Source organism: Lissotriton vulgaris, chromosome 2_1, assembly GCF_964263255.1.
Source record: "Lissotriton vulgaris chromosome 2_1, aLisVul1.2, whole genome shotgun sequence".
NCBI classification, from domain to species: domain Eukaryota; kingdom Metazoa; phylum Chordata; class Amphibia; order Caudata; family Salamandridae; genus Lissotriton; species Lissotriton vulgaris.
Window position 1 is genome coordinate 152,726,370 of NC_141687.1, and position 27,687 is coordinate 152,754,056.

General features: G+C 42.8%; 1 protein-coding gene across 1 annotated transcript in view; it reads left to right on the forward strand.

Moving 5' to 3' along the window:
- MYBBP1A (MYB binding protein 1a) overlaps positions 1–27,687 on the forward strand; it is a 517,888-nt gene that overhangs the window by 266,544 nt on the left and 223,657 nt on the right. Inside the window, exon 20 of the mRNA XM_086954610.1 lies at positions 23,763–23,897. Within this exon, the coding sequence (XP_086810736.1) occupies positions 23,763–23,897 (135 nt within the window). The remainder of the gene's footprint in view (positions 1–23,762; positions 23,898–27,687) is intronic.

The following is a 27,687-nucleotide window of genomic DNA, read 5'->3' on the forward strand; positions in this document are numbered from 1 at the left end:
AGCGCTACGATCTAGTAAGCAAGCACAGACAATTTTATAATTTTACAAAGGCAATTCCGGCAAAGCGAGCGATGCGCAAATCAGCTGACAGCAGAAAATAACAGATGGAGCTAATAGCGCTACGATACCAGGGAGCGTGGGGAGCGACCGCCTCTGAGCGAGTCAGGAGGGTCACAGGCCCCCATTCACTTTTTGTAAAGACACACTCATTCTTACGACCAACTTTTTTCCCTTGTTGTTCCCTTCTGGTCGCATGGAAGCTACCCGGCGTTTGTAGCTGCATGAAAAAGAAAGCTCTTGGACATTCAATCAGCCATTTGTGGTGTAAATCAAGGAGCCCCATCCTTGTTTGTATGCGCACTAAAGCCATGCCAGACTAGGATACCTCCACCTCTAAGTTTATCTCAACCCTGCCTGATCAGACCCGCCATGCGTATCCTGCCAGCACAACCAGTGCCGGAAATGGAAAAGTTCACTCTGGGGACGCGCACAAGAGGCGGAGCCAGTGATCGCTTATGCAGTTTTGAAACACTTTGGCCCAAAAGAAATTGGGAACAAGGATAATGTGCTAGTATAGCTGTCCTGATTTACTTCATCGGCCACAAAACGGCTGCACTTTAAGCTTGCTTTTGGGGTTAAGCACTTAGGGCAGTGATCTAGATGTATCCCGAAAGGTTCAGCTTGTAATTCTGGCAGGAGAACTAAGGAAGTTCATGCACCTGCTGGGGTGATCCGGTGCACATTCAGTTCACAGGTTTAAGTTATCATCTAATAACTGAGAGGGTTAATGTGCCTCCTGCAGAGCATCATCTCTAAGTGGAAGTACAAATGTATATTTTATGTGAGGTAGCTCCTTGAGTTCAAGCTGTTGTCGCAGAAATAATGCTCGTGGCACCTGCAGGTTTGTAAGTTGCAACCACAGCTCTGCATTTGTAGCATAAATCCAACTCTTACCCCCCAAAAACCCACTTTAAGCCACCATTTGTACGCCTAGTATACGGGGTGCTTTTGATTCTGGCCATCTGTATTTGGCGGCCCGGTTTATGTGCCAGCTGCCTTTCGTTTAACCTTGAAATGCCAGCGTGGGCACTACTTGGATAAAAGGAATTACATTGTTAACGAAGTGAGAGCCGTTAGCATGGGTCGCAGTGAAAAATAAAGAAAAGGAAAAAACCTCTCCAGCCTCTAGCAGGCGCCTGTCCCGACGGCGCAGCCGCTGACGGTGCCCGGGCCCAGCGCATGAGCGCGCCGGACACGTGCGAGACCCGGGTACCGGCTCAGAAGTGCAGTGGGATGCGGGATCCGCTGGATCCTACTCCCTTCCTCCACTGAGCTGCTGATAGTAAAAGCGCCTCTGCCCCGGTTGTGTCTTTCAGCTTGCGGCCGTTATCTCGCTTTTTGCACAACCCAAGACTTGTCTTCTCGTGAACAGAATATATCGAAGGAAGGGAGAGTCGGACGGTGTTCTCTTATTTCTAAGGTTTCGTGCAGGCTTCCCTGCAAAATCTTATTCTGTCAAACCAAAAGTTGCTACTAACACTGTAAAACATTTCTAGGCGATTTTGCTGCGAAAAATGTCTCGACCGACCAGCATCGTATGGTTGGTTGAAAGAAACTCTAGGTTTTCTAGCGGCAAAACATTGAATTTTCCAACGAATTCCACTAGGTGGCAGTCATGTGCTGCAAATGGCGCTCGATCTGTGTTACATTTCGCCTAAAGAAGCATTCAGGTTGCACTCGTTATACATTTGAGCAGCGAGTGAGTCAAGGATAGTAAAATTAGTAAGATGTCTTGCGCTACCCTTTTCAAGATTGTGTCTCAACTAGGGCGACCGCTGCGACCCCTTTTACGGGGCACCCAATTGCTTGTCAGGAACACAATCTTCCGTGCGCCCACTCCTGCCAGTGGAGTTTGAAAGCACCCGACGAGCTCTTGAATCGCATGAGAGAGTATTGCGGAATCCTCCCGCCTGGGAGCGCCGCAGATCAGACTGAGGCCAGATTTAGATCTCGGTGCTCGTGCTACTCCCTCACAGCCGTGGCACCGACATACAAATTCCATAGGATAGAATGGCTCTTACTTACCATAAACAGAAAATTATGAGTTTGGTCCTAGTGGCTCTGTTACCCCCAGTGTGCAGCAATATGTTGGTACTTTTGGTAAACACAACTTGACAGAAATTTGCAAAATCTTCAGTTGGGACACTGTAGCACCCTCCGTTTCTGTGTCCTCACCCCTTGCCTGTCTTTGTCCGAACTTTTATTTTTGGCCTGTTACTCTGTTCCATCTTCATCCCGCTGCACACACCCGATGTGTGCTCTTCGATCCTTTGCTTCAGTTCTTCTGTCCGTACTCTCCGGTCATTCAATGGATCAGTGCCTATTGCACGGCGTCCCAAAGACCTGTCTGTTTCTCCGCTTTCCTAGAGACAGAATTCGGGCTCTTACCCTTGTCTCTACCCAGCTAATGTTAACTCTCTCTTACTTGGTCTCCCTGATCACGGTCTTCATCCGCTTCAGTCTGTCTGTTGCTCCTCTATCCGTCTCTTGCTTCCTGTGAACTGCTCATTAGTGTATTCATGATCTTGCTTCTCCCTATCTTCCCTCCCTTATCCATCGGTGCCTCTTGTTAAGTAAGTTGTACTTAACAACTCTGGTCTATGTTTGTGCTCCTTGTAGTCTGTTCCCCATCTGGTCATTTTTTCCTTCTTGCTCATATATATATATATATATATATATATATTCTTCCTCTCCTCCACGTTCTCTTTGCCTTCCTTCTTTTTTATTTCAAATCTTTTAACGACAGTGAAAATAATAGGATAATAAATACACATAAGAACTTATTTAGTGTAATAAATTAAATATGTATAATAATATAAGCAGTTATATGTAATGCATGATGTAAAATAAAGTTAAGGATATCTACAGAAGCAGCTGCAGTGCCAGCTGCAGTGCCATTGCATTGAAAATTGCAACACAAAGTTCGCATTGCTGGACCAGCTTCTTTGATTGTTCTCGGAAGAATCACTCCATTCTTCCGGATAGGTATATACAGGAAAGGAAAACTGATTACAGCATAAGGAGAAGTGAAAGATAGAGGATAAATGAGTGTACGTAACGAGCAGATGACTACAGCTAAATAAAGACACAGGAGGAATAGAAAACCGAGTAACGCTGTCCGTTCCATTCAGCAATGTACCTGTCTCAATCTGTATTGTATTGTAATTACATTTATATAGCACTTACTAGCCATGACGAGGCGTCAAAATGCTTTTTTGGCGAGTAGCATGCTACTCCGGGACCTATTGAGGATTAGTGTCGAATTAGTATAGTGAAACATGCAAGTACATTTTAAGTGGTGTATAGGTTAGTCAGTTATTTGGATTTGGAATGATAGTAGAAGGATAGAGTAGGACAAAGGTTTGTATTTATATAGCGCTTGTTGAAGCACGCTATTCAGGAAGCCTACAAAGGATTAGTGGTGAATTAATATGGTGAAATATGAAGTAATTTCAGTGGTGGATATGAGTCAGTTACTTGGAATGAGAAGGATAGCGGAGGGATAAAAGTTGAAGAAAGATTTACATTCATATAGCACTTGTTACCCCTGATGGGTGTTGAATCGCATTTCTGGCGAGTAGCACACCACTCCGGAACCCATAAAGGATTACTGTTAAAAATTAGTATAGTAAAAAAAAAAAATTTGAAGTAATTTGAGTAGTGGATATGTTATTCAGTTATTTGGTTAGTATATTAGTATAGTTTAATATGGAATTTGAGAAGTGAACATGTTAGTCTGTTAATTTCGATTGAAAAGGATAGTAGAGGGATAAAAGACTGAAATATATATATATATATATATATATATATATATATATATATATTTAGGTCTTAGTAGTAGTAGGAGGAGGCTTTTGGATGAGTAAAAATGAGTTTTGGAGGCGAGGACTCAGAGGAAAGAGTTTAGAAAGGTTTGTTTTTAGGGGATCAGTATAGTAAAAGAGGTGTCAGATGATGCAAGGAGGGGTAGAGTAGGAGAGAGTCTAGAAAGGGTTATTTTGGCAATCATAGTAGTGGTATGGGGTTTGGGATATATGAGAGAGTGGATGTAGAGGATATATTGATAGATGTATAGGATGAGAGATAGTGTAGTGTATTGGAAGGAGTAGTAGAAGAAGTTTTAGATGAGTCAGGTTGGGCTAGAAGATATATTGAGCGAAGTATAGGCTGAGAAATAGGGTAGTACATTTGAATGCTAAATTAAAAAAAGTGATAAATATATAGATCCATGATTACATTGAAAGTATATAGATACATAAAGGAGGTGAGTATATTTAGATTAAATATATTGATAGAGGCACAGGATGAAAAATAGGGTAGTGCATTGGATATGCTTTTTCAGGAGAAAAGTAACAGACACACAGATCCAAGTACATGGAAGGTACATAGATGCACAATGGAAGTATGTACATGTAGACCAAAGATGAATTTTATTTATTTATTATTTTTTCTCACAACATAATTACATAATTATTGTACATGTGTATACAAAGTAATACATAAAGATAGGTACATATCTATAGTGAAAAAAAATGCTTGTATACAGAGGGATATGATGTAAATTTCTGTTTGCGTATGGTGCTTAAGTGGGGAAGAGCCAAATCTTGAGTAGTTTTCTGAAGATAAGGTGGTTGTCGGTGGACCTTATGTTGGGGGGTAAAGAGAATATAGTTTGGCTGCTTGAACAGAGAAGGATGAGCCACCCATGGTTTTTTTCTTGTATGGTCGGATTTTGAGGCGAGATGCTCCTTTAGAGCGGAGGTTCCTTTGTTGAATGTGTTTGGTGATTTTATTCCTGATGGAGAGCGGTCCCATTGCATTTATTGCTTTGTGGGTGATACGAATCAGCTTAAACGTGGATCTTCTGGCAACCGGCTTCCAAGGCAGGGGAGATGTGTTCTCTCTGTTTGATATGCAAGAGTAGTCTGGCAGCCGAGTTCTGAATCCGTTGGAGTCTTTTCATGGTCGTTAAAGGTGATCCGTGGTAGAGGCTATTGGCGTAATCAAGTTTGGACAGAACAAGGGAGATGGTAGCTTGGACCTTGTGTGGAAATCCCAAATGAGGGAAAATTCGTTGCAGCGTTTTTATACTAGCAAAGCTTGATCTTGCTAGTTTATCCACTTGGACATTTATCAACAGCTTGGAGTCATGGTCATTCCGAGGTTTCTTACTTCCTTCGATACTTTAGGCAGTGATCCTAGTTCATCAGGCCATGCGGTAAGTGGGTTGTAATGTTTCCAATCGCCACACGTGAGTGTTTCAGTTTTTAAAGCATTTAATTTGAGATGGCTCCTGGTCACCCACTGATCCACGGCTCAGAGACAGCTGTAAATTGGTGATTTTCCAATGTCTTTGGGGCATTCTAGTTGAAGGAGTATTTGCGTGTCATCTGCATAGCTATAGCACAAGAGGTGAAATGTATTGATCAGTACTGGTAATGACTTCATGTAGATGTTGAAAAGCATGGGCGAGTTGATAGAACCTTGAGGGACCTCTGCTTTTGTGGAGTATGGTTTGGACGAGAAAGGTGGGGTATGGATGACATTAGTTCTGTTTCGAAGGTGGGATGCTATCCAGTCTAAAGCAGTACTCTCTATGCCGGTTTCATAGAGTCTTTGTTTCAGAGTGTCATGGTCAACCGTGTCAAAGGCAGCTGAGGGGTCCAAGCGGAGTAGCGCAGCAACCCCGTTGTGGTCAACTGTATTCTTTAGATCATCCCAGATGGCAAGGAGAGCAGATTCAGTGGCTCTTCCAGAACAGAATCCTGTTTGGAAGTCTGAAAGTATGTCATTCTCTTCAATGAATTGTGACATCTGGGCGAACGCTGCTCTTTCTATCAGTTTGCCCAGGAACAGTCCATTTGTAATGGGTTTGTAGTTGTCAGGGTTCAGCAGGTCCAAGTTTGTTTTCTTCAGTAAAGGGCATTTGTATGACTTTTTGAGTTCTTCTGGAAATATTCCAGTAGTTAAGGAATCGTTGATGATTTTTCTTACAGGAGTGGCAGCTGAGGTTGTTAAAAGAATTGTCTTGAAAGTTTGTGGCGGACAGAGGTCTGAGCTTTGACCAGGTCCATAAATTCATCGTTTGAGATGTGTTGGAAGGAACGAAGAGGCTTGATTAGAGCATTCTTGGATTTTTGTTTTGTGCAAGGGTTAGTGCTGGTGCTTTGTTTCTGTTTTAAGTACGATTCCAATGTGTGCTTTGTCCTTGTAATGATTTGCCAGTTTGTCTGTGAAATCTTGAGTAACAGGATGAGTTTGTTCTAGGCAATTTGGTTTGCGAAATTCATTGAGTATTTTATTGAAGTTTTTTATTTGCACATTTAGCTTTTTGTATTGTCTGAATAGTACCTTTTCTTAGCTTTTTTGATAGCAGATTTGTATAATGTGTTAATTTTCTGTAGGTGAAGTTTGTCTTGTTTGGCGTTTGTTTTGAGCCAGGTACGTTGCAGCTTTCTAATTTGTTGTTTTATGTCTTTTATTTCTTTGTTTCTCCAAGGCGTTTTTTTCCTTTTGTGTGGTATCAGGATGTCAAAAGCTTCCTGTAGCCACTCATATAGATTTTGAACAGAATTTATGCTTTCCAGATTTGTACTGGATGTTAGTTGTGTTTCCAAGTGTTCCAAATTGAGTTTGTTCCACGGCCGATAGGTGGATGGATGTAAGGTAGCTTTAGGTGAGTCGCTTAGCGTTGTTTAATGTTGGAAGGTAAGCAAGTGGTGGTTTGACCATGTGACTGGAGTTATAGTTTGAAAGGTAACTAGTTCAGTTTAAGCAATAATGATATCTAGGATATGTCCAGCGATGTGTGTCGGATTGTCAACAATCCGATGCAGGTTCAATGCGTCTAGGCCGGTGATTATAGTTTTTGGATGGGTCATGTTGGGTTTATCAAACCAAATGTTAAGGTCACCAGAACACATAGGTTGGAGTGTATTGTTATCAGGTTTGAAACTGTGTCTAGAAGTGCGTCTGGGAATGTTGCCTTGCTAGGTGGAGGACTGTAAAGGAGCAGGAAGTTACAGGAGGAAGATGGTGTAGGATTGCATCTTGTTTGAAGAGCCTCACAATTCTTTATGGAGATGTTAATTTTAGTGATATGTATTGTTTGCCTGAATACAACAGCTAGACCACCTCCTTTTTTGGCTATACGATTTTGGGTGATTATTTGATAGCCTAGAGAAATGGCTTCATGCAGGACTTTAGCCACATCTTCTCCCAACTATGATTCGATTATGAATAGTATGTCTGGTTTTGCATTGGTGAGAAGGTCGTAGATGTGATGCTTGTTTTTAGAGAGGGATCGAGCATTTATTAGTAGGCAGTTTAGTGAGTGGCCTTTGGTTATAGTGGAACTTTGTTTGGTAGAAGAGTGATCAGTATTGTGTGGGTTTGTAGCTGGTGTGTTTTAGTGCTGGTATTAGCTGTATTAGGATAGCAATCGTTTAGCTGTTCTGTATCGTGTTCCTCATCCAGCATGCTAAGAAGGTATTTTGATGGGTCTTCATGTGTATGTGTTGGAGATGGTGTTTGAGAGAGTTGGAGTGCTGTGTTGCTTTTGTGGTGTAACATTGTTGTGAAATAGACATGGGGAAGCAAAGTTGTGACGTGTGGTATGTTGCTTATATTTTTTGTGTGTGTTTAAGGCGGAAGGTGTATGAGTCGGGGGAGGTGTTGCAGCATGTGGGTCATATAGTAATGTTCTAAATTGTCCAATGGATGAGAGGCGGTTGGAAGAGAAGTGCTGTATTGCTGTATCTGTGTTAATTGTGGTGGAAGAGTGAAAGCTTGGCATTGGAGTTTGTTCCTTTGTGTGGTTTGAAAGGTGGGTATATGTTTGTATTTTTTGATGGTAAGTATTATGAGGTGCTGCGCTTTGACGATCTTATTGTGCTGGTGTGTGTGATATGTTTTGCTTTTGAGGAGTAATGAAAAAGGATGCTGATGTATATGTTTCATGCAACGGATTTGGTTGTGTTGTATTGTATGTGAAAGGAGGTTGTGACGTAAAGGGAGTGGTGATGTGTTTGAGTAGAGTGTATGTTGTGTGTAGGAGGGAATAAAGTAGAGGTGAGAGTGTTTTTAATTAGCCCCCGCGGGGTCCAAGTCCTGTGGGTAATATGCATATTTTAATGGGGGACCCAGAGGGGCCCCCCTGCCCTGGGGACCGCCCCACCCTGGGGCTTTGCTGAAATTAGCAGGGGTTGGGCCTCTCAGCCCCCCCAGCCCCAGGGACCACCACCCCCCTGGGGCCTCAAAATTCATGGGGGGGACAGAAAGGCCCCCTCCCAAGCCCCGGGGACCGCCACACCCCGGGGCTTCATACTAATATATGCGGGGGGCTCATGGCACCCCGCAGCCCCGTGGACCGCCACCCCCGGGGCTTGTAAAGTAAATGGTTGGGGACTCAAAGGCCCTCCCAAGCCCCCGGGACCACCACCACCTCCCCGTGGTGGTCCCGCGGCCCCCCTCCTGGAGCCTTGTAATGGCCCTGGGGACCCCCACTCACCCAGGGCCGGCTCCTGCAGTGTCACGGGGTGTCCGCGCCTCGGGCCACTGCTGTTTTCAATGAAGCAAAGCAGATTGCTTTTCCACATGGGGAGCAGCATGTTAGCTGCTCCCCATGTGGAAAAGCAATGCCGGCTCCCGCAGGAGGCGGGAAGCCGGCTTGGACCGTGGGGGGATTGGGGACCTCAAACGAAGAGGGCCAGCCCCGGGGGATGGGGTCCCCGGGGCTACAAGTGGCCTGGGAGGGGGCCCCCTTTCCTTGTAATAAAAAAAAGAGGCTGTCTGGCCCCGGGGGATGGGGCCCCCCTCCAAAAAAAAAAAAACAATAGCGCGGCCCCCTCGGGAGGGGGGCCACGCCACCCCCTTCCCAAATTTGACATTTAAAAACATTAATTAGGGGGCAGGCCCTAGGGGATGGGGTGCCCAGGGCCAAACAAAGAGGAAAAAGGGGAGCTACACAGCCCCCATTCTTAAAAAGAAAAGACCTTCATCACGCTGTAGGCCACACACCCTTCTTGCAGCACTCTGCAAACGAGCCCCCTGGCGCATTTGCAGATAAAATATATGTAGTTACTTATAAACACACTATTGAGACAGTCATTAACACACCCATACACACACACATCCACCCATACAGTCCTGCACACATACTGTCTTCAAAACATACAAATAGTGACTCACTCATTCATGCATGTATGCACTAAGTAGTAATCCCCACTGAACCATACAGACACTCACACCGATACTCGCAAAAACCAACTAATAACCCATATAGACCCTCATGTAGCTAATCACCGACCCATGCTAGCCAATTATACACAAAGTGAGAGACTGATACAGATATTTACATATTTAAACATTACTCTTTAACCCATGTATTCACTAAGATACACTTAATCAGTCAGTTATACAATCAATTTTGCAAAAAAACATCCATTTAGACGCTTATTTATCCATTTATTCTTCCATCGACCTTGAGATATACATTTTAGAAAGACACACATTAACTCAATGATGTCATCAGTTATGTTATCAGTGATGTCATTTGAGATGTCATCAGTGATGTCATGAGTGATGTCACTGACTGTCATGAGTGATGTAATATGTGACGTCACCAGCAGTGTATTGCGGGCACGCGAGGTATACTTAGCTGAACTAACTATAACAGGGGAATTTCAATGGTTTTGTACAAGTGAAATGTCCAGCTAACTATAACGCCCCTGAAACCTATGGTTTTTACAGTGAATATATATTATCCTTCAGTCCTTTTTTTTATTTATTAATTTGTAGAAGACCGGACAATGAAGGAGAGAAATAGGCAGATTTTGTCCCATTTAAGCGACAGTGATGTCCAACTTCTTGTTTCGTCTACGAAGGTAGGCTATTTGTTCTAAAGCATAGACTAGTTTGGATAGGTATTTTTTTCTTTACATAGCTGGAATATAACATTACCTAAGAGATCAGTATGATGCAAGAAACCATCTATTAATAGTTTACAAGAGGGAGGATAAAAGCCCAACAATTGTACCAAAAGGCACAAATTAAGAGACTTGATTCACAAAAAAACTTTCATAACGCATGAAGGAATTGGGTGGTGATTATGCATGTCTGTCTTCGGTATTTAAACATGATGTAATCGGAGTAATATAATTTAGACTGAATTGCCCAAGAGATTGACACCATTATGGAGTAATTTTTTTCCAATTCGGACTACATGTCCCAGAATTCCTGTGTGTGAGAGTTTGTGTGTGTGTGTATGTATAGGTCTATTTATATGTGGGTGTGTGTGTATATCTCTCTCTCTCTCTCTATATATATATATATATATATCTATCTATCTATCTATCTATATCCTACTGGCGATAGCCAGTAGGTATATATAGTTAGGATTATTTCTCTATGGAACTTTTGAAAATTCTATGTCTAATAACTTTGGCGTTTGTGGACGGAATCGGCTGAAATTTTCAGGAAAATGGCACATTTTGTTTCTGAGCAGCCCCTGAAAATTTGGGGGGGGTTCGTCAAGGGGGGGCCGAGAAAAAAGGGGGGGGTCCCAAAACGCGTTTTTCCCATGTTAATTTCCATAGGGCGTTTGGCCTCACTTTTAGCTCGTACGGCTGAATGGATTTGCACGAAACTTGGCAAAATTGTAGGGACTGTTAGCCCGATGTGACTTTGCTGGGTCTCAATATATGTGCTCCAGTGGATTTTGAGAAATTAACGTTTTAAAAAATGTATATATCTGTGACAGCGTCCCAGATAGCGCTCCAGATCGCGTACTTTTCGCGTCACGGAGCTTTGCGAAGCGATGCTGATTGGCTCTCCGGTGTCTGTCAACATTCTAAACAGTCCGGAGCGGCCGCCATCTTGTCTCTCGGTGGGATCGAGAGACAAGAAGAGGTGAAAAACGAAGGGGGAATTTAATGAAAGGGGGCAAGGTAGACCCCTCTTGACTCCCTAGGAATGATGTTGGGGTTACTAAAGGGTCCCGTGGGGAAAATTAAAAAAATTTGATTTTTCAGGGTAGAAGCGCTTCTCGGTTCGCAAATTAACGGCTGAATGAATTTATTCGAAACTTGGCAAAATTATAGGGACTGTTAGCCCGATGTGCCTTTGCTGGGTCTCAATATATGTGCTCCAGTGGATTTTGAGAAATTAACGTTTAAAAAACAGGTATATCTGTGACAGCGTCCCAGATAGCGCTCCAGATCGCGTACTTTTCGCGTAACGGAGCTTTGCGTAGCGAAGCTGATTGGCTCTCCGGTGTCTGTCAACATTCTAAACAGTCCGGTGCGGCCGCCATCTTGTCAGTCGGTAGGATCGAGAGACAAGAGGAGGAGAAAAACGAAGGGGGAATTTAATGAAAGGGGGCTAGGTAGACCTCTCTTGACCCCCTAGGAATGATGTTGGGGTTATTAAAGGGTCCCGTGGGGCAAATAATAAAAATTTGATTTTTAGCGGTAGAAGCGCTTCTCGGTTCGCAAACTGGTAGCGAAACGTGAATTCGCCATTTTGTGTTTCGATTTCATTAAATTACTAGGTATAAGGGGGTACGGGAGACGTATCCTGACCCCTTTTGTTTTCTGAGGGTGGCTGAGGAGGCTCATATATGTTGATACATGTCTTTCAGCGGCTGTGCGTGAGCGTTTTTTTTTTTTTGTAGCGTGACGTCTGTTAACTTTCGATTCGATGGAAATCAGGAAGTGTTGACCGCCATTTTGTCACTGCGAGTAAATATTTTGTTTTAAATAATTGTTATAAATTAATCCTTATTGATAAACATTGTCTGCGCCATCTTGTCTTTTTTGCAATGCCACACTTTTGTTGAGCCCGGCAGCCATTTTAGATGCCTTGACCAGACCCACTCTCTGCACGCCGCCGATCCTCAGCATGGCTCCTCACCCTCGCAAGCATCTCCCCCACGCACTGGTCACCCCCGCTCTCTCTCTCATGCATGGGCCAGAAACCTCCTCCCATGTGCGCTGCTCTTCCCTGAGAATCACACCCTGTGCCCGCCCGACACCACCCTTTCACCCTATTCACTACCGCACCCTCTGACACTCTTCTTCCTCTGTGTCCGATTGTTCAGGCCGGTCCCAGGCTATCACCTAGCCCTGCAGATGTAGTTTATGGCCCCAGCTGTAGAGAATCACCCCTCTTCAAAGGAGTTACAGTAGATCTGTCACACCACACGCGTTCCTACTATCTGATAACCATCCTGTATTGTGCTTGGGGAGGGGATTCTCACTGTGAGGGTGTGTGGGACCGAGCCTGAAGCGGAAGATTCCAGGGATGCCTCTTTGTACATCAAAGTTTTTACAATTATGTGTCACATTATAAATATATAGTACTCCAACAAAGTAGGATTATAACACTTTAATAACTTTTAAATATATAGAACGCAACAAAAACAGTAAATACATGTAAACATTTTTTTGAAAAAAGAAGCAACAATGGTCAGTAGCTGTGTTTTGTGCGAATAGTCCCAAGGCAGCACAACGTGCTGAGTTCTGGAGGGCACCCAGGTGATGTTACCTGGGTGCCGCACTGGTTTTTGGTATCCTACAATGCAGCTCCGAAAAACGGCGTGGGGCGTCCCGGGGGGTGCGCGGGGAGGCCTCGTCAGTAGCGGTCTGTTGTGCGAATAGTCCCAAGGCAGCAGAACGCGCTGAGATGTGGATGGCACCCAGGTGATGTCCAGTAAGTTGTCGCACTGGTTTTGGCATTCTACAATGCTGCTCCGAAAAACGGTGTGGGGCGCCCCGGGGGGGGGGGGGGGGGGGGGGGGGGGGGAAAGGCGGCTGAAACGGGTCTCCCCAGGTGGAGGCTCGTCGGCTGTACTGGGGCGCCCCTTTGCCGGTTCAGTTGCCATTCCGCCCGCTTTTGCTACACTGTGCCTCATCCGCCATTCAGCTGTTTATCGCCCGCTCTTGCGGCTACAGCGTCTCGCTCACCATGTAGTTGAGTTGCGCCCACTCTTGCGGTGCAGCGATAGGCGGCTGCCACAGGACTCTTAAAATGGCGGACGGCTCTTCGGATTTGGGCCTGGTCCACTAACATGGCCCTGGGACACCTTGGAACTCGGACGTCCCCTGAGCCTTGAAGATTTTACAAAAGTCTTGGGGGCTCCCGACTCCTGCAGGCTTCCGGTGGGGAGCGGCTGCCATGATTGCTCGCGGAATGACCACGACGGAGCCACGAGATGGTGGTGCTCTCAGGCTGACGCCAGCTTTAGTCTGAAACCTCTAGAAACAAGGTGGGGCTTTCATCGTTTGGGAAAAAAAAATGTTTTAATCCAATGAAAAGTGATATTTTTAGGTCATATGATCAAGCCTTCCATCATTAGGAAACCAAAAGTAAAATGAACCAATGAAAAGTTTTATAAAGAAGTCACATGACCTGTTATGCTTACGTTACGCGCTGCTATAAAAAGCGTAGAAAATCCGTTGGCACGTGAGGCGGCGTCAGTAGCGGACCGATGTGCGAATAGGCCGAAGGCAGCACAACGCGCCGAGATCCGGATGGCACCGAGGTGGTGTCCAGCAAGTTGCACTGGTGTGGCCATCCTACAATGCTGCGCCGAAAGTCGGCGTGGGGTGCCTGGGGGGGGGGGGGAGGTGGCGCAAACTGGCCTCTCTCGCCTCCCCAGGTGGAGGCACCTGATGTGCAGTGCGGCGCCCCTTATCTTTTCACTCGCCGTCCAGCAGAGTTGGGCCCGCACTTGCTGCTACAGTAGGCCGAAGGCAGCACAACGCGCCAAGATCCGGATGGCACCGAGGTGGTGTCCAGCAAATTGCCGCACTGGTGTGGCCATCCTACAATGCTGCGCCGAAATTCGGCGTGGGGCGCCCCGTTGGCCTGTGAGGTCGCGTCAGTCAGTGGGGGCTGTTTGAGGATCTGACTGCATTTGAAAGCAATGTGATGCTGTGCGTCGCCCCCAAGATGGAGGCTCCTCGGCTGCAGTGGGGCGCCCCTTGGTGTTTCACTCGCTATCCAGCTGAGTTGCGTCCGCACTTGCGGCTACAGTAGGCCGAAGGAAGCTCAACGCGCCGATATCTGGATGGCACCGAGGTGGTGTCTAGCAAGTTGCCGCACTGGTGTGGCCATCCTACAATGCTGTGCCGAAAGTCCCATGGTCCGGCGGAACTTTTTTCCTTTTCCTTTCTGCATCTTGTCCCACAATCTGTTTAACCTTTAGACACGACCAGGTCCCTGAATGTGTTCAGGGGGACGCTATTGATTGAATCAAAATGGCGGCTTCACACAAAGCTGACTCAAGCGTTGCTGGTGATGCTATACAGACAAAAAATGGTTTTCAGTTTGTACATTCTTCAGGATTTTTCCATCCAAGTCTGCTTGAGAGTTTGTAGAACAATGGCTTTAGATCTTGCCCTCCCCTCTTTTGACTGTTGGTCTTGTTGCCTATCTCTTCTGTTGTCATTTAACTGAACCTTTTTTGACTGCCGAAAGGGGTTCTAGTCCGACCGCTGGTTGGTGGAGATATTTTGACTATATCCTGGACCTGCCCGGCCTCGCCCAAAATGGCGCCGGTATAAATGGGACTCGTACCTCCTTGTTGTGTACTGGTTGCACAACCTTGATATCACGAGATACGTATGCAGTTTTGAAGCACATGGCGGGCGGGAATGAGAATTGATTGAATATTTCGACATCCCTATTGATATTAAGTTCTGATGTGTTATTGATTACTGTACTATTGAAAGTTCGAATTAACGTCACCCATGGTACTTGCCCGCAAATGTATATCTAGATAATTTTATTGTAAGTGGCCCTGTCGTATTTTAATTACAAAATGTACGTCCACCGATTCCGCAACTGTTAGACACCTTAGTTCTTGCAACCTAATGGCCCGCTCGTTGTGTTCCTCTACAGTGTAAATGTCTCCTCATCATATACGATTCCAGTTTGCTCCGTGGCCGGCCCACGTGGTTATAGGCCCGTATTTGTATACTGACATTTTCACAATAAAGGTTTTTAAAACAAAACATGGTAGTAGTATTTACATTGGTAAAGTTTTTAATTTTAGTTTCTGTTTTCGAATCAGTAAAAGGCAAGTGAAATAAAGCAGTCCAATTACATGACGGATAAAAGGTATAATACGCAGGAACGCAGTAAAGATAAATGGTCAAGGGCTGTTGTGTTTTTTACTCCTGCAACATAAAGTGATCGATAAGAATCTGATATTCAGGCGTATTGGCGACTAAGACAGCAGGCCGAGCATCTTTTGCTCAACGGCTCCGTCATGGGACGAAGAAACGCCTTTTTGCTAGAAAAAGGAATATATTTTACTTGCAGGACAGTTGTAAATTTTCCCGGAAAAATACATTAGCCGGGAACATTATAACATATATGTTTAAGAAAAAATAATGTTCGAAAGCAATAAAAAGCGTAATTTTTAGGTCATATGACCAAGCCTTTCATCATTAGTATAACAAAAGTAAAATGAACCAATGAAAAGTTTTATTAACAAGTCACATGACCGGTTATGCTTACGTTACGCGCTGCGCGCCGCGCCCCGGATCCCTTCCGGGAAGCTGCGCTTCGCGCACTGGAGTACTTCCGGGTGCGCTAACGCGGCGTGTCATATAACGCATTACGCGACAACGTAGGTCCAGAATATAGTCAAAATGTCTCCACCAACCAGCGGTCGGAACACAACCCCTTTCAGCAGTCTAAAAAGTTCTATTAAATGACAACAGAAGGGACAGGCAACAAGAACCATCAGTCAAAGAGGGGAGGGCAAGTTCTTCCCTACCGGGTCACGTTGGGGCGCTACCGGAACTGATCGAATTGGTAGTCTACAGTGTTTCTGGATGTTTCAGACTGAAGCTGGCGTTAGCATGAGAGCACCACCATCTCGTATCTCAGTCGTGGCCATTCCACGAGCAATCATGGCAGCCGCTCCCCACCATAAGCCTGCGGGAGTCGGGGGCCCCCAAGACTTTTGTAGAATCTTCAAGGCTCAGTGGACGCTTTCGAGAATGGGGCCCAAGCCCTAGCAGACAAGCGTCCGAGTTCCAAGGTGTCCCATGGCCATTTTAGTGGACCTCGCCCAAATCTGAAGAGGCGGCCGCCATTTTGAGAGTCCTGTGGCAGCCGCCTATAGTTGCATCGCAAGAGCGGGAGCAACTCAACTACATGGTGAGCGAGACGCTGTAGTCGCAAGAGCGGGCAGTAAACAGCTGAATGGCGGAAGAGGCACAGTGTAGCAAAAGCGGGCTGAATGGCAACTGAAACGGTAAAGGGGTGCCCCACTACAGCGTGTCTTCAGGTCAAACGGATTGTGGGATAAGGTCCAGAATGGAAGAGTCATCAAAAGGCAAAAAGTTCCGCCGGACCCCGGGAGCCGGCCGCCTATGTCGGGGGCGATCTTAGGCCACGCCAGGGCAACACGACTTGGGGAGGGGGCAGAAGTCAAGCGCACCCTCCCAGTCCGCGCCACCACACCGTATGTTGAAAATCTGAAGCCATTGTTCTACAAACTCTCAACCAGCCTTGGATGAAAAATCTTGAAGAATGTACAAACTGAAAACCAGTTTTTGTTTGCATAGCATCAGCAGCAACGCTTGCTATCAGAATGCATGAGTTTCATGCTCGATCGATTGAGCTAGCCGGATCAGGCAACAAAAAGTATAAAATAGTTATGTAAATAGTTATTTAATAAAATGTTTTACCCTGTTACTTTGCTGGTGTGTTGTATATATTTATAATATTTGCATAGAGTTTATCGTTATTTTGGGCGGGGTGGGTGGCGGAGCCGAGCTGTCTTGCAGCCATCATGGTGTGCAGCTCAGTTCATCTCACTAGTTTCGTATTTCTCATGAAGGGTTGTTCCTAATGTTTCTATTTTAGCGAGGTCAAAAAGAGATCCCAGTAGTGGCCTACTGATTTTGCTCGATTATTTATTTTTTTTAACACGATTTTTCACTATCTGCAAAGACTAAACAGAGTATTGCGGCTTTGTGCTTGTTAGTAAATAGAGAATGAACCAAAGAGAATAAATTCTAAAATAGTAAATGCTTGGATAACAATCAATCAAATGGAGAGACAAGCAGGCACGACGGATTACAACGGGGGCAAAGGCCTGCGTTAACTACCCTTCACTATCTGCAGAGAGAGAGTACTTCTAAGAGAAAAGAGGGGGAGGGGGGCAGCGTTTAAAGCACATCAGCGTGCATAAACACGAAAATGTTTTTACCTATCACGTACTTGACATTTGACAGCTTTTGATATTTGTTATTAAAAAACCATTGAAATTCAATGAAAAAACCATAGGTTTTAGCCCATATATAGTTAGGGATTAGCATTTTCAAAACCTTATTTTACTCGCATAAAACCATTGAAATTCGCATATATAGTTAGATGCGCTAACTATATATCGCGCACCCGCAATCCACTGCTGATGATGTCACATATTACATCATTCATGACATGCTCAGTGACATCACTGATGACATCTCAAATGACATCACTGATGACAACATCCAGTGACTGTATGTTTCTGTAAAGTTAAAATATGTCTTACATATTGAAGAATGAGTGGATGTATAAGTGTCTGGATGAAGGATTTAGTAGGTGCATGAGTGAGTGAGTGATTAAATGTGTCTCAGTGAGTGAATGGGTTAGTGACTAAACTGTCTTAATTTGTGCATCATTATGTCTCTTGTTCTGTAAACTGCTGCATGTGTTGATCAGTAGCTATATGAGTAACTATATGGGTTATTGATTGGTTGCCCAAGTATTTGTATGGGAGACGGAGTGTGTGTGGGTGGCTGGGAGGTGTATGACTTTGTGCATAGATGTGTGAGCAGTTGATTCACTAGATGTATGGGATCAAAAGTGCATGTGGAAAAAGCTGTATGGGCGGTTGACTGTGTGCATGAGTGTATTGGTGAGTGAATGGATATCTCAGTGCTACATGTCAAAGTAAGTACATATGTAAACCACAGTACATGTGAGAGTTGACATATATAAATAACTGTGCATAAGAGTCAGTGAATGTGTGAGTGGCTGTATGGATCATTGTGAACTTGTATCAGGGATTGTATAAGAGAGTAAATATGTGTTAGTATATGTTTGAATAAGTAAGGTGTGTATAACTGTATAGTAGAGGAAATGGAGGTGTGATTGATTCTTTGCATGACTGACTAGGTGTGTGAGTAACTCCATGGATGAATGACAGTCTGTGAGTGTCTGTTTACACTGAGTGTATCTAAGGTTATATTAGAGTCTGAAGAGGTTCATCGTATTATCACATGAATGATGTCATTAGTGATGTGCTCAGTAATGTCAAATGAGATGTCAAATGAGATGTCATCAGTGATGTCATTTGAGATGTCTTCAGTGATGTCATCAGTGATGTCATCAGTGATGTCATTTGAGATGTCATCAGTGATGTCATCAGTGATGTCATTTGAGATGTCATCAGTGATGTCATCAGTGATGTCACTGAGCATGTCATGAATGATGTAATATGTGACATAATCAGCAGTGGATTGTGGGGGCGCGATATATAGTTGGCGCATCTAACTATATATGCGAATTTCAATGGTTTTATGCGAGTAAAATAAGGTTTTGAAAATGCTAATCCCTAACTATATATGGGCTAAAACCTATGGTTTTTTCATTGAATATATATATATATATATATATATATATATATATATATTCAACTCCTCCTCACTTCAGTTTGGAATTGCCGCTTGCCAGAACAGCGGGTGTCTCGTCAAGAAAAGGAGCTCCGAAGTCGGGTCCTTACAACACTTCACCTCTCAAGCAGTAAAACCACTAGGTGACGAGACTATGACCTAGTGGTTTTACTGCTTGAGAGGTGAAATATATATATTGTGATCAAGGCCGGGGTAACCCGGCTGAAACGCGTCATGTTGTGTGAAGGCTTGAATAAACTTCACTAAGAAACTTAAAACCTTTTGTGGTGGTCCGTTCCTGGTGAAGGAGTTCGTTTTTCAATCCAGGTTTTGGTTCTCTCTCTCTCTCTCTCTCTCTCTCTCTATCTATCTATCTATCTATCTATCTATCTATCTATCTATCTATCTATCTATCTATCTATCTATCTATCTATCTATCTATCTATCTATCTATCCCGAAAAATCTTCAAATAAACCACACTCCTGTTGTGGAAACGAAGATACGGACCCAATGGTTTGCAGTCAAGGAGATCTTTAATAAAAACCTCGCTGGTTACGCGTTTCGAGCAACTAGTGCCCTTGGTCACACACCGCGCACCAGGTCAGCTACAAATTTAAACATTTTTTTACCAGTGATGCTCCACCCATTAACGTGAGTCACAAGGTGTAGAAATAGAAAAAACACGTATTCCTTTGTAAACTACGTGCACACCTCTATTTACAATTGAAACAAATACCAGTGTTGATGGCGTTAAGAAAAATTATATCTTAAAAAAAAAGCAGGGAGTAGTGTGCACCACGCCTTTCTTGTCCAAAAAGTGCGTTTGAAGAAATATATATATATAAACTGGCAATATCCACGTGCAGTCGCGCACACCACATGATCACGGACACAAGAAGAGCTATAATAAAGCCCACAGTTATCGGTCAAACTCTCAGGAAAGCCTCGCACTCCACGGCTGTAATCCAAAGACATTTATTTTGGCGACACATTTCACCCGAACTCAGGCTTCGTCACCGCAATTAATATACATAAAATGCACACACATCTCATAGATATATCATAGATGAACCAATTATTTGACCAAGACACTGGTCGAAACACGTACGTAGACTAACATGCTTTTATTACTGTGTACATTGTATTGCAACATCACGGTCTTAAATAGAGCTGCCTCTTAATGTGAAACAGTTTAACCACAGTTTACTTCTTTGCTTGCTGGCACTGCACAAACTACAGAGCCATATGTCATTTTAGTTATGCAATTATGGAGAAGAGTGTGGTAACTTCCCTACTTTCATTCATGAACTACTTATTAGCCTTTAGAAAATAAATGAAATCCATATTCTTTAGACCATATTTGTTTTGGAGATGGTGAAATGATGACATTACTGTAAGATATTTCACAGTAAATAATTTAGGTGTGATTAAATCCCGTCATGCACAAAAAGCACCAGAGCACATTAGGCTTCAAACACACAATTAAAGAAATGAAACTTTCCAAAAGGATTTGACACCAAAATTGCTAAAATGATTCAGTCCTTTCGCAGAATTGTAATGGGTCAGTGGAACAGTCACTCAAGGAGCTTTTGCAATTATTCGTAAAGCAGATAAGGACCCTGGACACTCGACTAACTGTTGACTGATTTCAAGGCTTATTTCAGACACTGCAGTTGAAGTTGAGAGCATTTTCACTGCCAAAAACCTAAACTAATGCTGCTCGGCCAAAAGATGGATACATCTTTTTCTTCAAGGGATCAATTGCTAAGGGTTTACATCAAGTGCCTTGCTACACACTTCGGTATTGTAACTTAATGCTGTGCCTTTGTGCTGTGCAGAGTCATTTTTACAGTAATTTCTCTGCCATATGCCAGAATAACACTCTTATTTTAAAGCCATCTCATTTTCCTTTATATTTGTGTGCTGGTGCTCGCACCAGTTGATTTAATGGAAAACAGTTTCTCTTTTGCCTATCACCTCTGTTAAGACTTTTTGAATTTCACCATGTACTTAATCCTCGGGACAAATTTACAGTGAAGTTTAAGCTGACCTCGCTCTTTGAAGTGGCTTCTCTGTGTTTTATAGTGCTCACTGTTAAACCTATCTTGATATATTCCTCCCCTGCACTCCTTTGAAATGGAGAGGTTTTATACATCTTAAAGGAAAGGGACACTTAGCATTACATTCCAGGGTCATTTCAGGATAGAATGGACAGCATTGCTGCATTGCTCGTTAACTGATTACAGTTTCTCATCCAACTGTTTTAGATGAATTCCTTGCTGAATAAATTGTCAAATGAATGTACTAATAAGTCAAGTCCCCACCTACAGGTGTTTGCATTTAATGCAATTAAATGCAAACACCTCTAGGTGGGGACAAAGCACAGGAAGTGAGTTGTATATTTGTAATCTGTGTGATCTCAAACATAAAGAAGATGAGGCCCATATCCTCTTCTTTTGCCCGGTGTACAAATACCCACGCATGAAATGGATCAAACCTCTTTGCAAAAACTTGGGCTTAAGATCATACAAAGAGGCAGAGAGGATACTTAAATCTACAACCTCTCAGCTGGTAGCTTTTGGAGTCAGTAGGTACCTCTTCGGTGTCTGCTTGATTAGAAAGAAATTTGGGGTCAAAACATAGGGTCTGATACCCCGCAGTCCTGTTTTTATAGGAAATCTTCTAAACTCATATGTTTTTATAAAAAATATGTTTTTTTTAATTTACTGGCTCTTTAAATTATTTATACAATGTAGATATGTTTTTAAATCCGGCTCTGTAATTGACTATTGATTGTATTTGGCATGTTAAATATTCATAGTGAATTAGTAATGTATTTCCACTTCCAGTGTATATATCCCTTGACGATACTTCCTTTGATGTACTACAGACGTAGTTATTGTACTTTTAGTGATCATGTTTTTTGAATGTAATTGAATGTATCCGTAAAATGTTTTTATGGCTTCAAGACAAAAATGTCGAAATAAAGCTTTACAAAAAAAGAAGAAAAAAATACGTCAAGTCCTAATTGGATTACGGTACAAACAAGAAACGAAAATGACTATCACATTTCTCAGAACAAAAGTAAATGAAAGTGTATCTAATAAAAATACAACATCATTGATAAGTTACAATGAGCTGGCAAGGACATGGAAATGTTCTTTATGGAGGTGAAGTTAGGAGTGCAAGATAGAGCCCCAGTGGCTAGAACTGAAAAGAGTTCCAATTTTTAAGTCAACTTGAGGTATGGAAATAGAACAATGTGTGCAAGTAGCAACAGGAAAAAGCTGAGGGGCAGAACACATATTGTGGCTGCAAGTTATACAACTACTTGAACGTAGGTAACTAGAATAAGGTGATCGGTATCAGGAGTGGAACGAAATGCTGCTGGAGTATAAGACCAGGAGACTATAAATGTGGGAGCAGTGTAAGTGCCAGTAATAATTAGAGAAAAGCATGAGTTCACGGTTCTCTTTTGCTGTCCACATGTCCACTGCATCCTGCTCGCCTTCAGATGCCCTCCTTTACCACCATTGCATTGTTGTCAAAATTTACATTTTCGTCAACAAATCGTCAACTAGTTTACATTTTTATGCATTTTTATAATATTTTTGGAGGCTTGGTACCGTATCCAAAGTTCTACCTACCGCTCTGGACCGCGTGCACATTGTGTGACCTCAACAGTATTTATAGAAGACAGTGGGCAGACAAGTCAGGACTACACAAAGTAAAACAATGTCTAACGGCTGCAGTGTTTGTAAGTAAGGACTGTGTCCGCAGGGTGGCAAATGTTGCCTTTTTTGACTAGAATTATGCTCTGTAATTAATCTCAACATATTCATCTAATTTATTTAATACAGCCTTCTAAAATGTGAAACATTTTTGATCGTCCAAAACGGGTGAGCTATATTCTGTAAAAGCTCTTTTGGGCATCTTTTCTTGATACTACTATCATGTTCCTTCAAAGGTATTGGGCATGGCTTTTATCTTTTCACAGATTTTGGTGCAAACATAAACCCACTCTTCCAGATAGTTAACTTGGTTGTTGTTCTTCCACTGGCCCACTCTTGTATGGTGGGCACGATGTGACAGAATTAAGGTAATTATTTGTCTTTTTGGCACAACCTAAAATTACAATGCATGCAATTAGGTTGGAATTGGGGTATCACAGCAAAGCATCTTTGGCTGATATGCTTTACACTCTTGTTGGCCAATTCAGGGACTACTCAGTCATTTGTTGCTTACGGATTCGAAGGTTTGGTGCTTGCACGTGCCAAAAGTTATTTCTTTGTGCAGTTGACTCTGGGTGAAAGGTAACATTGGATATGATGTGTTATAGTCATTGCATCTCCTTTGAGGTACCGCAATTGGGTACATTTTGCTACTTCATCATTGTAGATTGCTACCTGTATGGTCCTGATGAAGACTCTTCAAAAAGCGTTGATATAGAGGTCAAAACTTCGACACACAAATGTTGACTTTAGTAGATGTTTACTGTTGTCATTGGCACTTGCACGCCAATTATGAGTCTATACGCTAGATAATGTTGGATCTTTAAGTCAACATTTTCTTGTTTTGTATACTATTGCACTTTTGTTCACTGCTTGTACAAATCGATATCAGTGCGCTGCTTTGGTGGTACCTGGCATGCTTTTTTGACTACTCTTAAAAGGCTTTCAAATTTTAGTCCGATGTATTTTAAGAGATGTTGAATCTGCCAGAAGCTATCGTATCCATTAAAATGTTACCAAAAGCAAAAAAAACATTCTGTAATGAGTGCTTGTGAAAGTGTGCTTATGCTATATTAGGGTGTGCAGAAATTGCTATTTCTTTAGTTCATTACCTACAATATCCTGGACAGTTTCTTTTCACACCTTTAAACTTTTTTGTTTCCTGTATACATTGTATTGTCTGACGTATGCTATGCTTCGAGAAATATGAGAGGGTTTCTGCCTTTTATGCCCTCTCTAAACCCATTGTCAAATTACCATGAATTGTTACATCTATTCATTATTCGTTTTCAGAAATAATTTATGTGCAGCAAAACGATATTTTAAAAACGCATCAGATATCAAGGAGGACCTGCACGCTATGTTGGAGAGGCTAGTGCAGAGGGCCTGCAAGCAGAATGATCCATCACTGGCGCTGTTCTCTTTCAGGTAAATTATTTCACGGAATGGCCCACATTAACATTCCTAGTTTTCTGCAATGTTGTTACACCCTTTTGAGTCGATCCGTAGTAGGCAGTGAGGGTCACATATGGACAGATAGCTCCTACTCTGTTGTGAAACATGGACTGGAATCCCGGGTAACGCTAAACTTTGTGTTTCTGCAAACATTTATTTTATTGGCCATACTACCACAGATTCACAAGGTCAGAGATATGCTAGTTGTCTTGCTTTTCAGCAAGAAAACAAACATTAGGAATCTGGTTCATTGTTTTTCTAGGCTCTGGTTCATCTGGGAATGAGAGTAGACAAGATCGTCAGTAAAGTCTTCATCAGCAGCAGCATTTAAAACTGATTTGTAAGGGTTGAGGTAATAGCTGTAGTTGTTGGGTAGATCAGTAAGTTGAATGATGGGCACTAGAGTGCTGATTCACAAAAAAATAGTAAGCTTTGTCTTTTTATTTGCTGTTATTACAAGGACCAGTTCGATTTTGCTGTAAGGATCACTTCTTGTGCTCCGAAATATAGCATCACCACTAGATAATTATGCTGTCCCTGAAGTCAGAGTTAAGGAACAATGCATTGATCCTCTGATATCTTACAACTGTGTCAACTTTCCAGCATTGTGCACTTGTTTGATAGAGAAAGTAGGTACGTATATTGGCAAATATTTGAAATCTGCAAACGATTAAAAACCTAGAAGTTGTGAACAAAAGATCCACAAGATGTACAACTATAATCCGCTGGTTGCTTTAAAATGGGGAAATGGTATTTTGTTACATCAGGAAGATCCAAAATCCTACTGTGTGCATACAGTGGGGTTCGGCTTTTCTTGTTATTTTTGACATCGGTGAAAACGCTTAGAGTGTTGGACTTCAGACATGGAAGGTGTTCAACCTTTAGCCCTGAAAGAAGAGACTCGAATTGTGCGTCTGTATAGACTGTAGCAAATGAGCTTGATGCAGAAAACATATTTTAATTTTTCATTTAAACAAGTCCATATGTAGTGTATTTTTCATCAGGAAGAGAGTTAGGAGGACTGGGTAACACTTGAGACTTTGTGGAAAAGTCAATCTATCCTCGAATATTGTCATAATATGGACTAAAAAGTAAAAGACGTATGTTAATATTGTAAGATATGCACACTGAATTGAACATTGGTGGCGATAAGCCAGAAACTTGAAAATTGTTAAGATTCATGGTTTTGGAGCAGTTATGGAACCGGTGAGGCCTGTTTAGCATTTGTAACTAGATACCTTGCCGTATCGGAGTATTTGAAGTTTCTATAAGTACAAGCTTAAAAGCGTTTAATTATCCATTGAGCAGTAATGAAGACAATCCAGATGCTTATTTTAATGTTGTGACCAGACAATCTGTAATTTCCTATTACATCAGGCATTTCCTTTAGCTATTCTGATATTGGTACAACTACATGCAAGAATGTAACGCAAAATGATAACTGGCGATGTGGGGATATGCACAACATATTGAAGAGCCCCTACAGTTTCTGATACTCCTGGCACTCAGCACCTAACTCCCTTCAAGAACCCTTGCAGGGTTTTGGGTCTCTCAGATTGGATAACAAGGATTCGACCTACTGTCAGTCTACTCCGTTGATGGAATGCTGGGGGTGAGGCCCTTAGAAGAATGTTCCTTCCTATATCACACAGGCTGTAGGACATAGGCTCCGCCTAAAATTCAGTTGTTCAAATCTATGAACATCATTTGGGTAATAGCTACAATCTCCCTGTTACACTCATATAAAAGAGGCAACAATTGCAGTTGATTATGTAAAATCAATTAGCATAAAACAAAACTCGTAGGTCCTCAACAATATGGTAGAATATTCTTCTTTATTCAGATTTCTTTAATACCACTGTAAACATGCAGCCAGCGCATTTCACCTTGCAAAGTCTTCATCAGGACGAAAATTTTATAAATTAGGTTTTCTATAATTTTCTATCACATGTTCTCTGAAGTTCATTGTCTGACTGCGATCTGGCCTGCTCCGAGGTTTCTACAGCTCTTTGCAGGGTCTTAAAATACAGGTTGCTACAGAAGATCTGCTGCACCCGTGGATAACATACTTTATTTTCAGAATCAAAAGCCACTAAGCCACTCTTGTACCCATTGAGCATATGGCCTCAAACTTCATTGCAGAAGATACATACTTGAAATATATTAACTGACTTCATCAAAGCCGTTTTCAACAAGATTGCAGTATTTGTCATTCTTTTTTAAGCAAACCGTTAAGGCTAAAGAAGAGAGAGATTGCTGTGTATGGCCTCAGAGAAGCTCCATTATCTGGAAAGGAATTGGCCAAGAGTGTACCTCATGCTTCTGCTTCAAAAACATTCAGAAGTTCAAATATTAGAGTGATGCTCATGCTAGAGTTAAAAGGATGAGAGGTACTCTGCAAAATTATGCCATCCTTTTCTGACAATGCTGTCTCTACTTGATGCCAAAAAAGTACCTACACCTTAATCATGGTCCTTGGTGACCTTCTATTGAGCAACTTGATTGTCAACAAGATTGTCGTCTCAAAACCTTGCTTGTCAGCTATTACCACTTGATCTCTATTAGTAATCCGTTAACAAAGCTACTTCACTCATCAATCAAGTCTCCATATTTCTGAAGAGGACATCTATTTTGTCGAAGACTGAAACATCCATGTTGATGGTAATAGTCAGCAACTGAAAACCTCTCGTAGACAACTACTTTTGTCAATGACCTGAAGATCAGCAATGTTACTGGTAAGTCTCAGCGCATACACTTAAAATATCCACGGCCTCAGTTTTGCCTCCCACACCATCAACAATTCTTCACTCATTCTGGTTTCACTAGTTAAACTCTTTAGCTATATTGGCTGACTTCTTTGCTGAAGATTTATTTTTCATTCTGCCACTAACTGCCAATGATGTAGCTGGTGTCTTTTTTAGCTAACAGTCTTTTTCCAGACGTGTTCTTGACTACAGTGTCTTTCACCAGCCTATTAGACTTTCCTTTTAAGTCCTAAAAGGATTGCCTGACTTTTCCACCCATGGGGAGTTCAGTGACTGAACAATAAGTGAATCTTGTGATCCTTTTCACGGCTATTAACCTGAAATTTGCAGATGGACAAAAGTGGCTGCAGTTATGAGAAAGTGCCCTCTTTCCTGCACGGTATGCCCCCACTTTTTGCTGAATTGCTGATGTTCTCTGACTGAGTGTGCCCTCGGCTCTTGCTAATCAGGTACCGAAGGCCTGTGTTCCTTCCCTAAAAACTGCATTGAAGTCCAAACCCAATTGGCAATCTCTGGCCACATGTCCGCCCCTGCTAAATGGTACCATAGGTACCCAGGGCACTGTGACCAGAGAAGGCCTCTAAGGGCTGCAGGACTTATTGTGCCACCCTTAGAGGTCCTGTACCCTTTCACTCACACACTTTGAAGGCTGCGTGTCTTGGTGCAGAATAAAGTAGAGTCGACATGGCAAACATCCCTGTGTGCCTTGCCCACAAACCACTGCTCCTGGCATACATCAGTCACCCCTCTAGCTGGGTGTCCTATGCTAGTGGTGAGGGTACAGGTTCATGAGCCCTGTACCCCTACAGTGCCCAAGTCCTGGGCACTGTAAGTGCAGTGCTGCCATTAAGAGTATATGGTGTTGGGAGTTTGTCATTACGAACTCCCCAACTCCATAATGGCTACACTGAAAACTGTGAAGTTTGGTATTAAACTTCTCAGCACATTAAACCCACACTGATGCCAGTGTGGGATTTAATGTACAATGCGCATCAGAG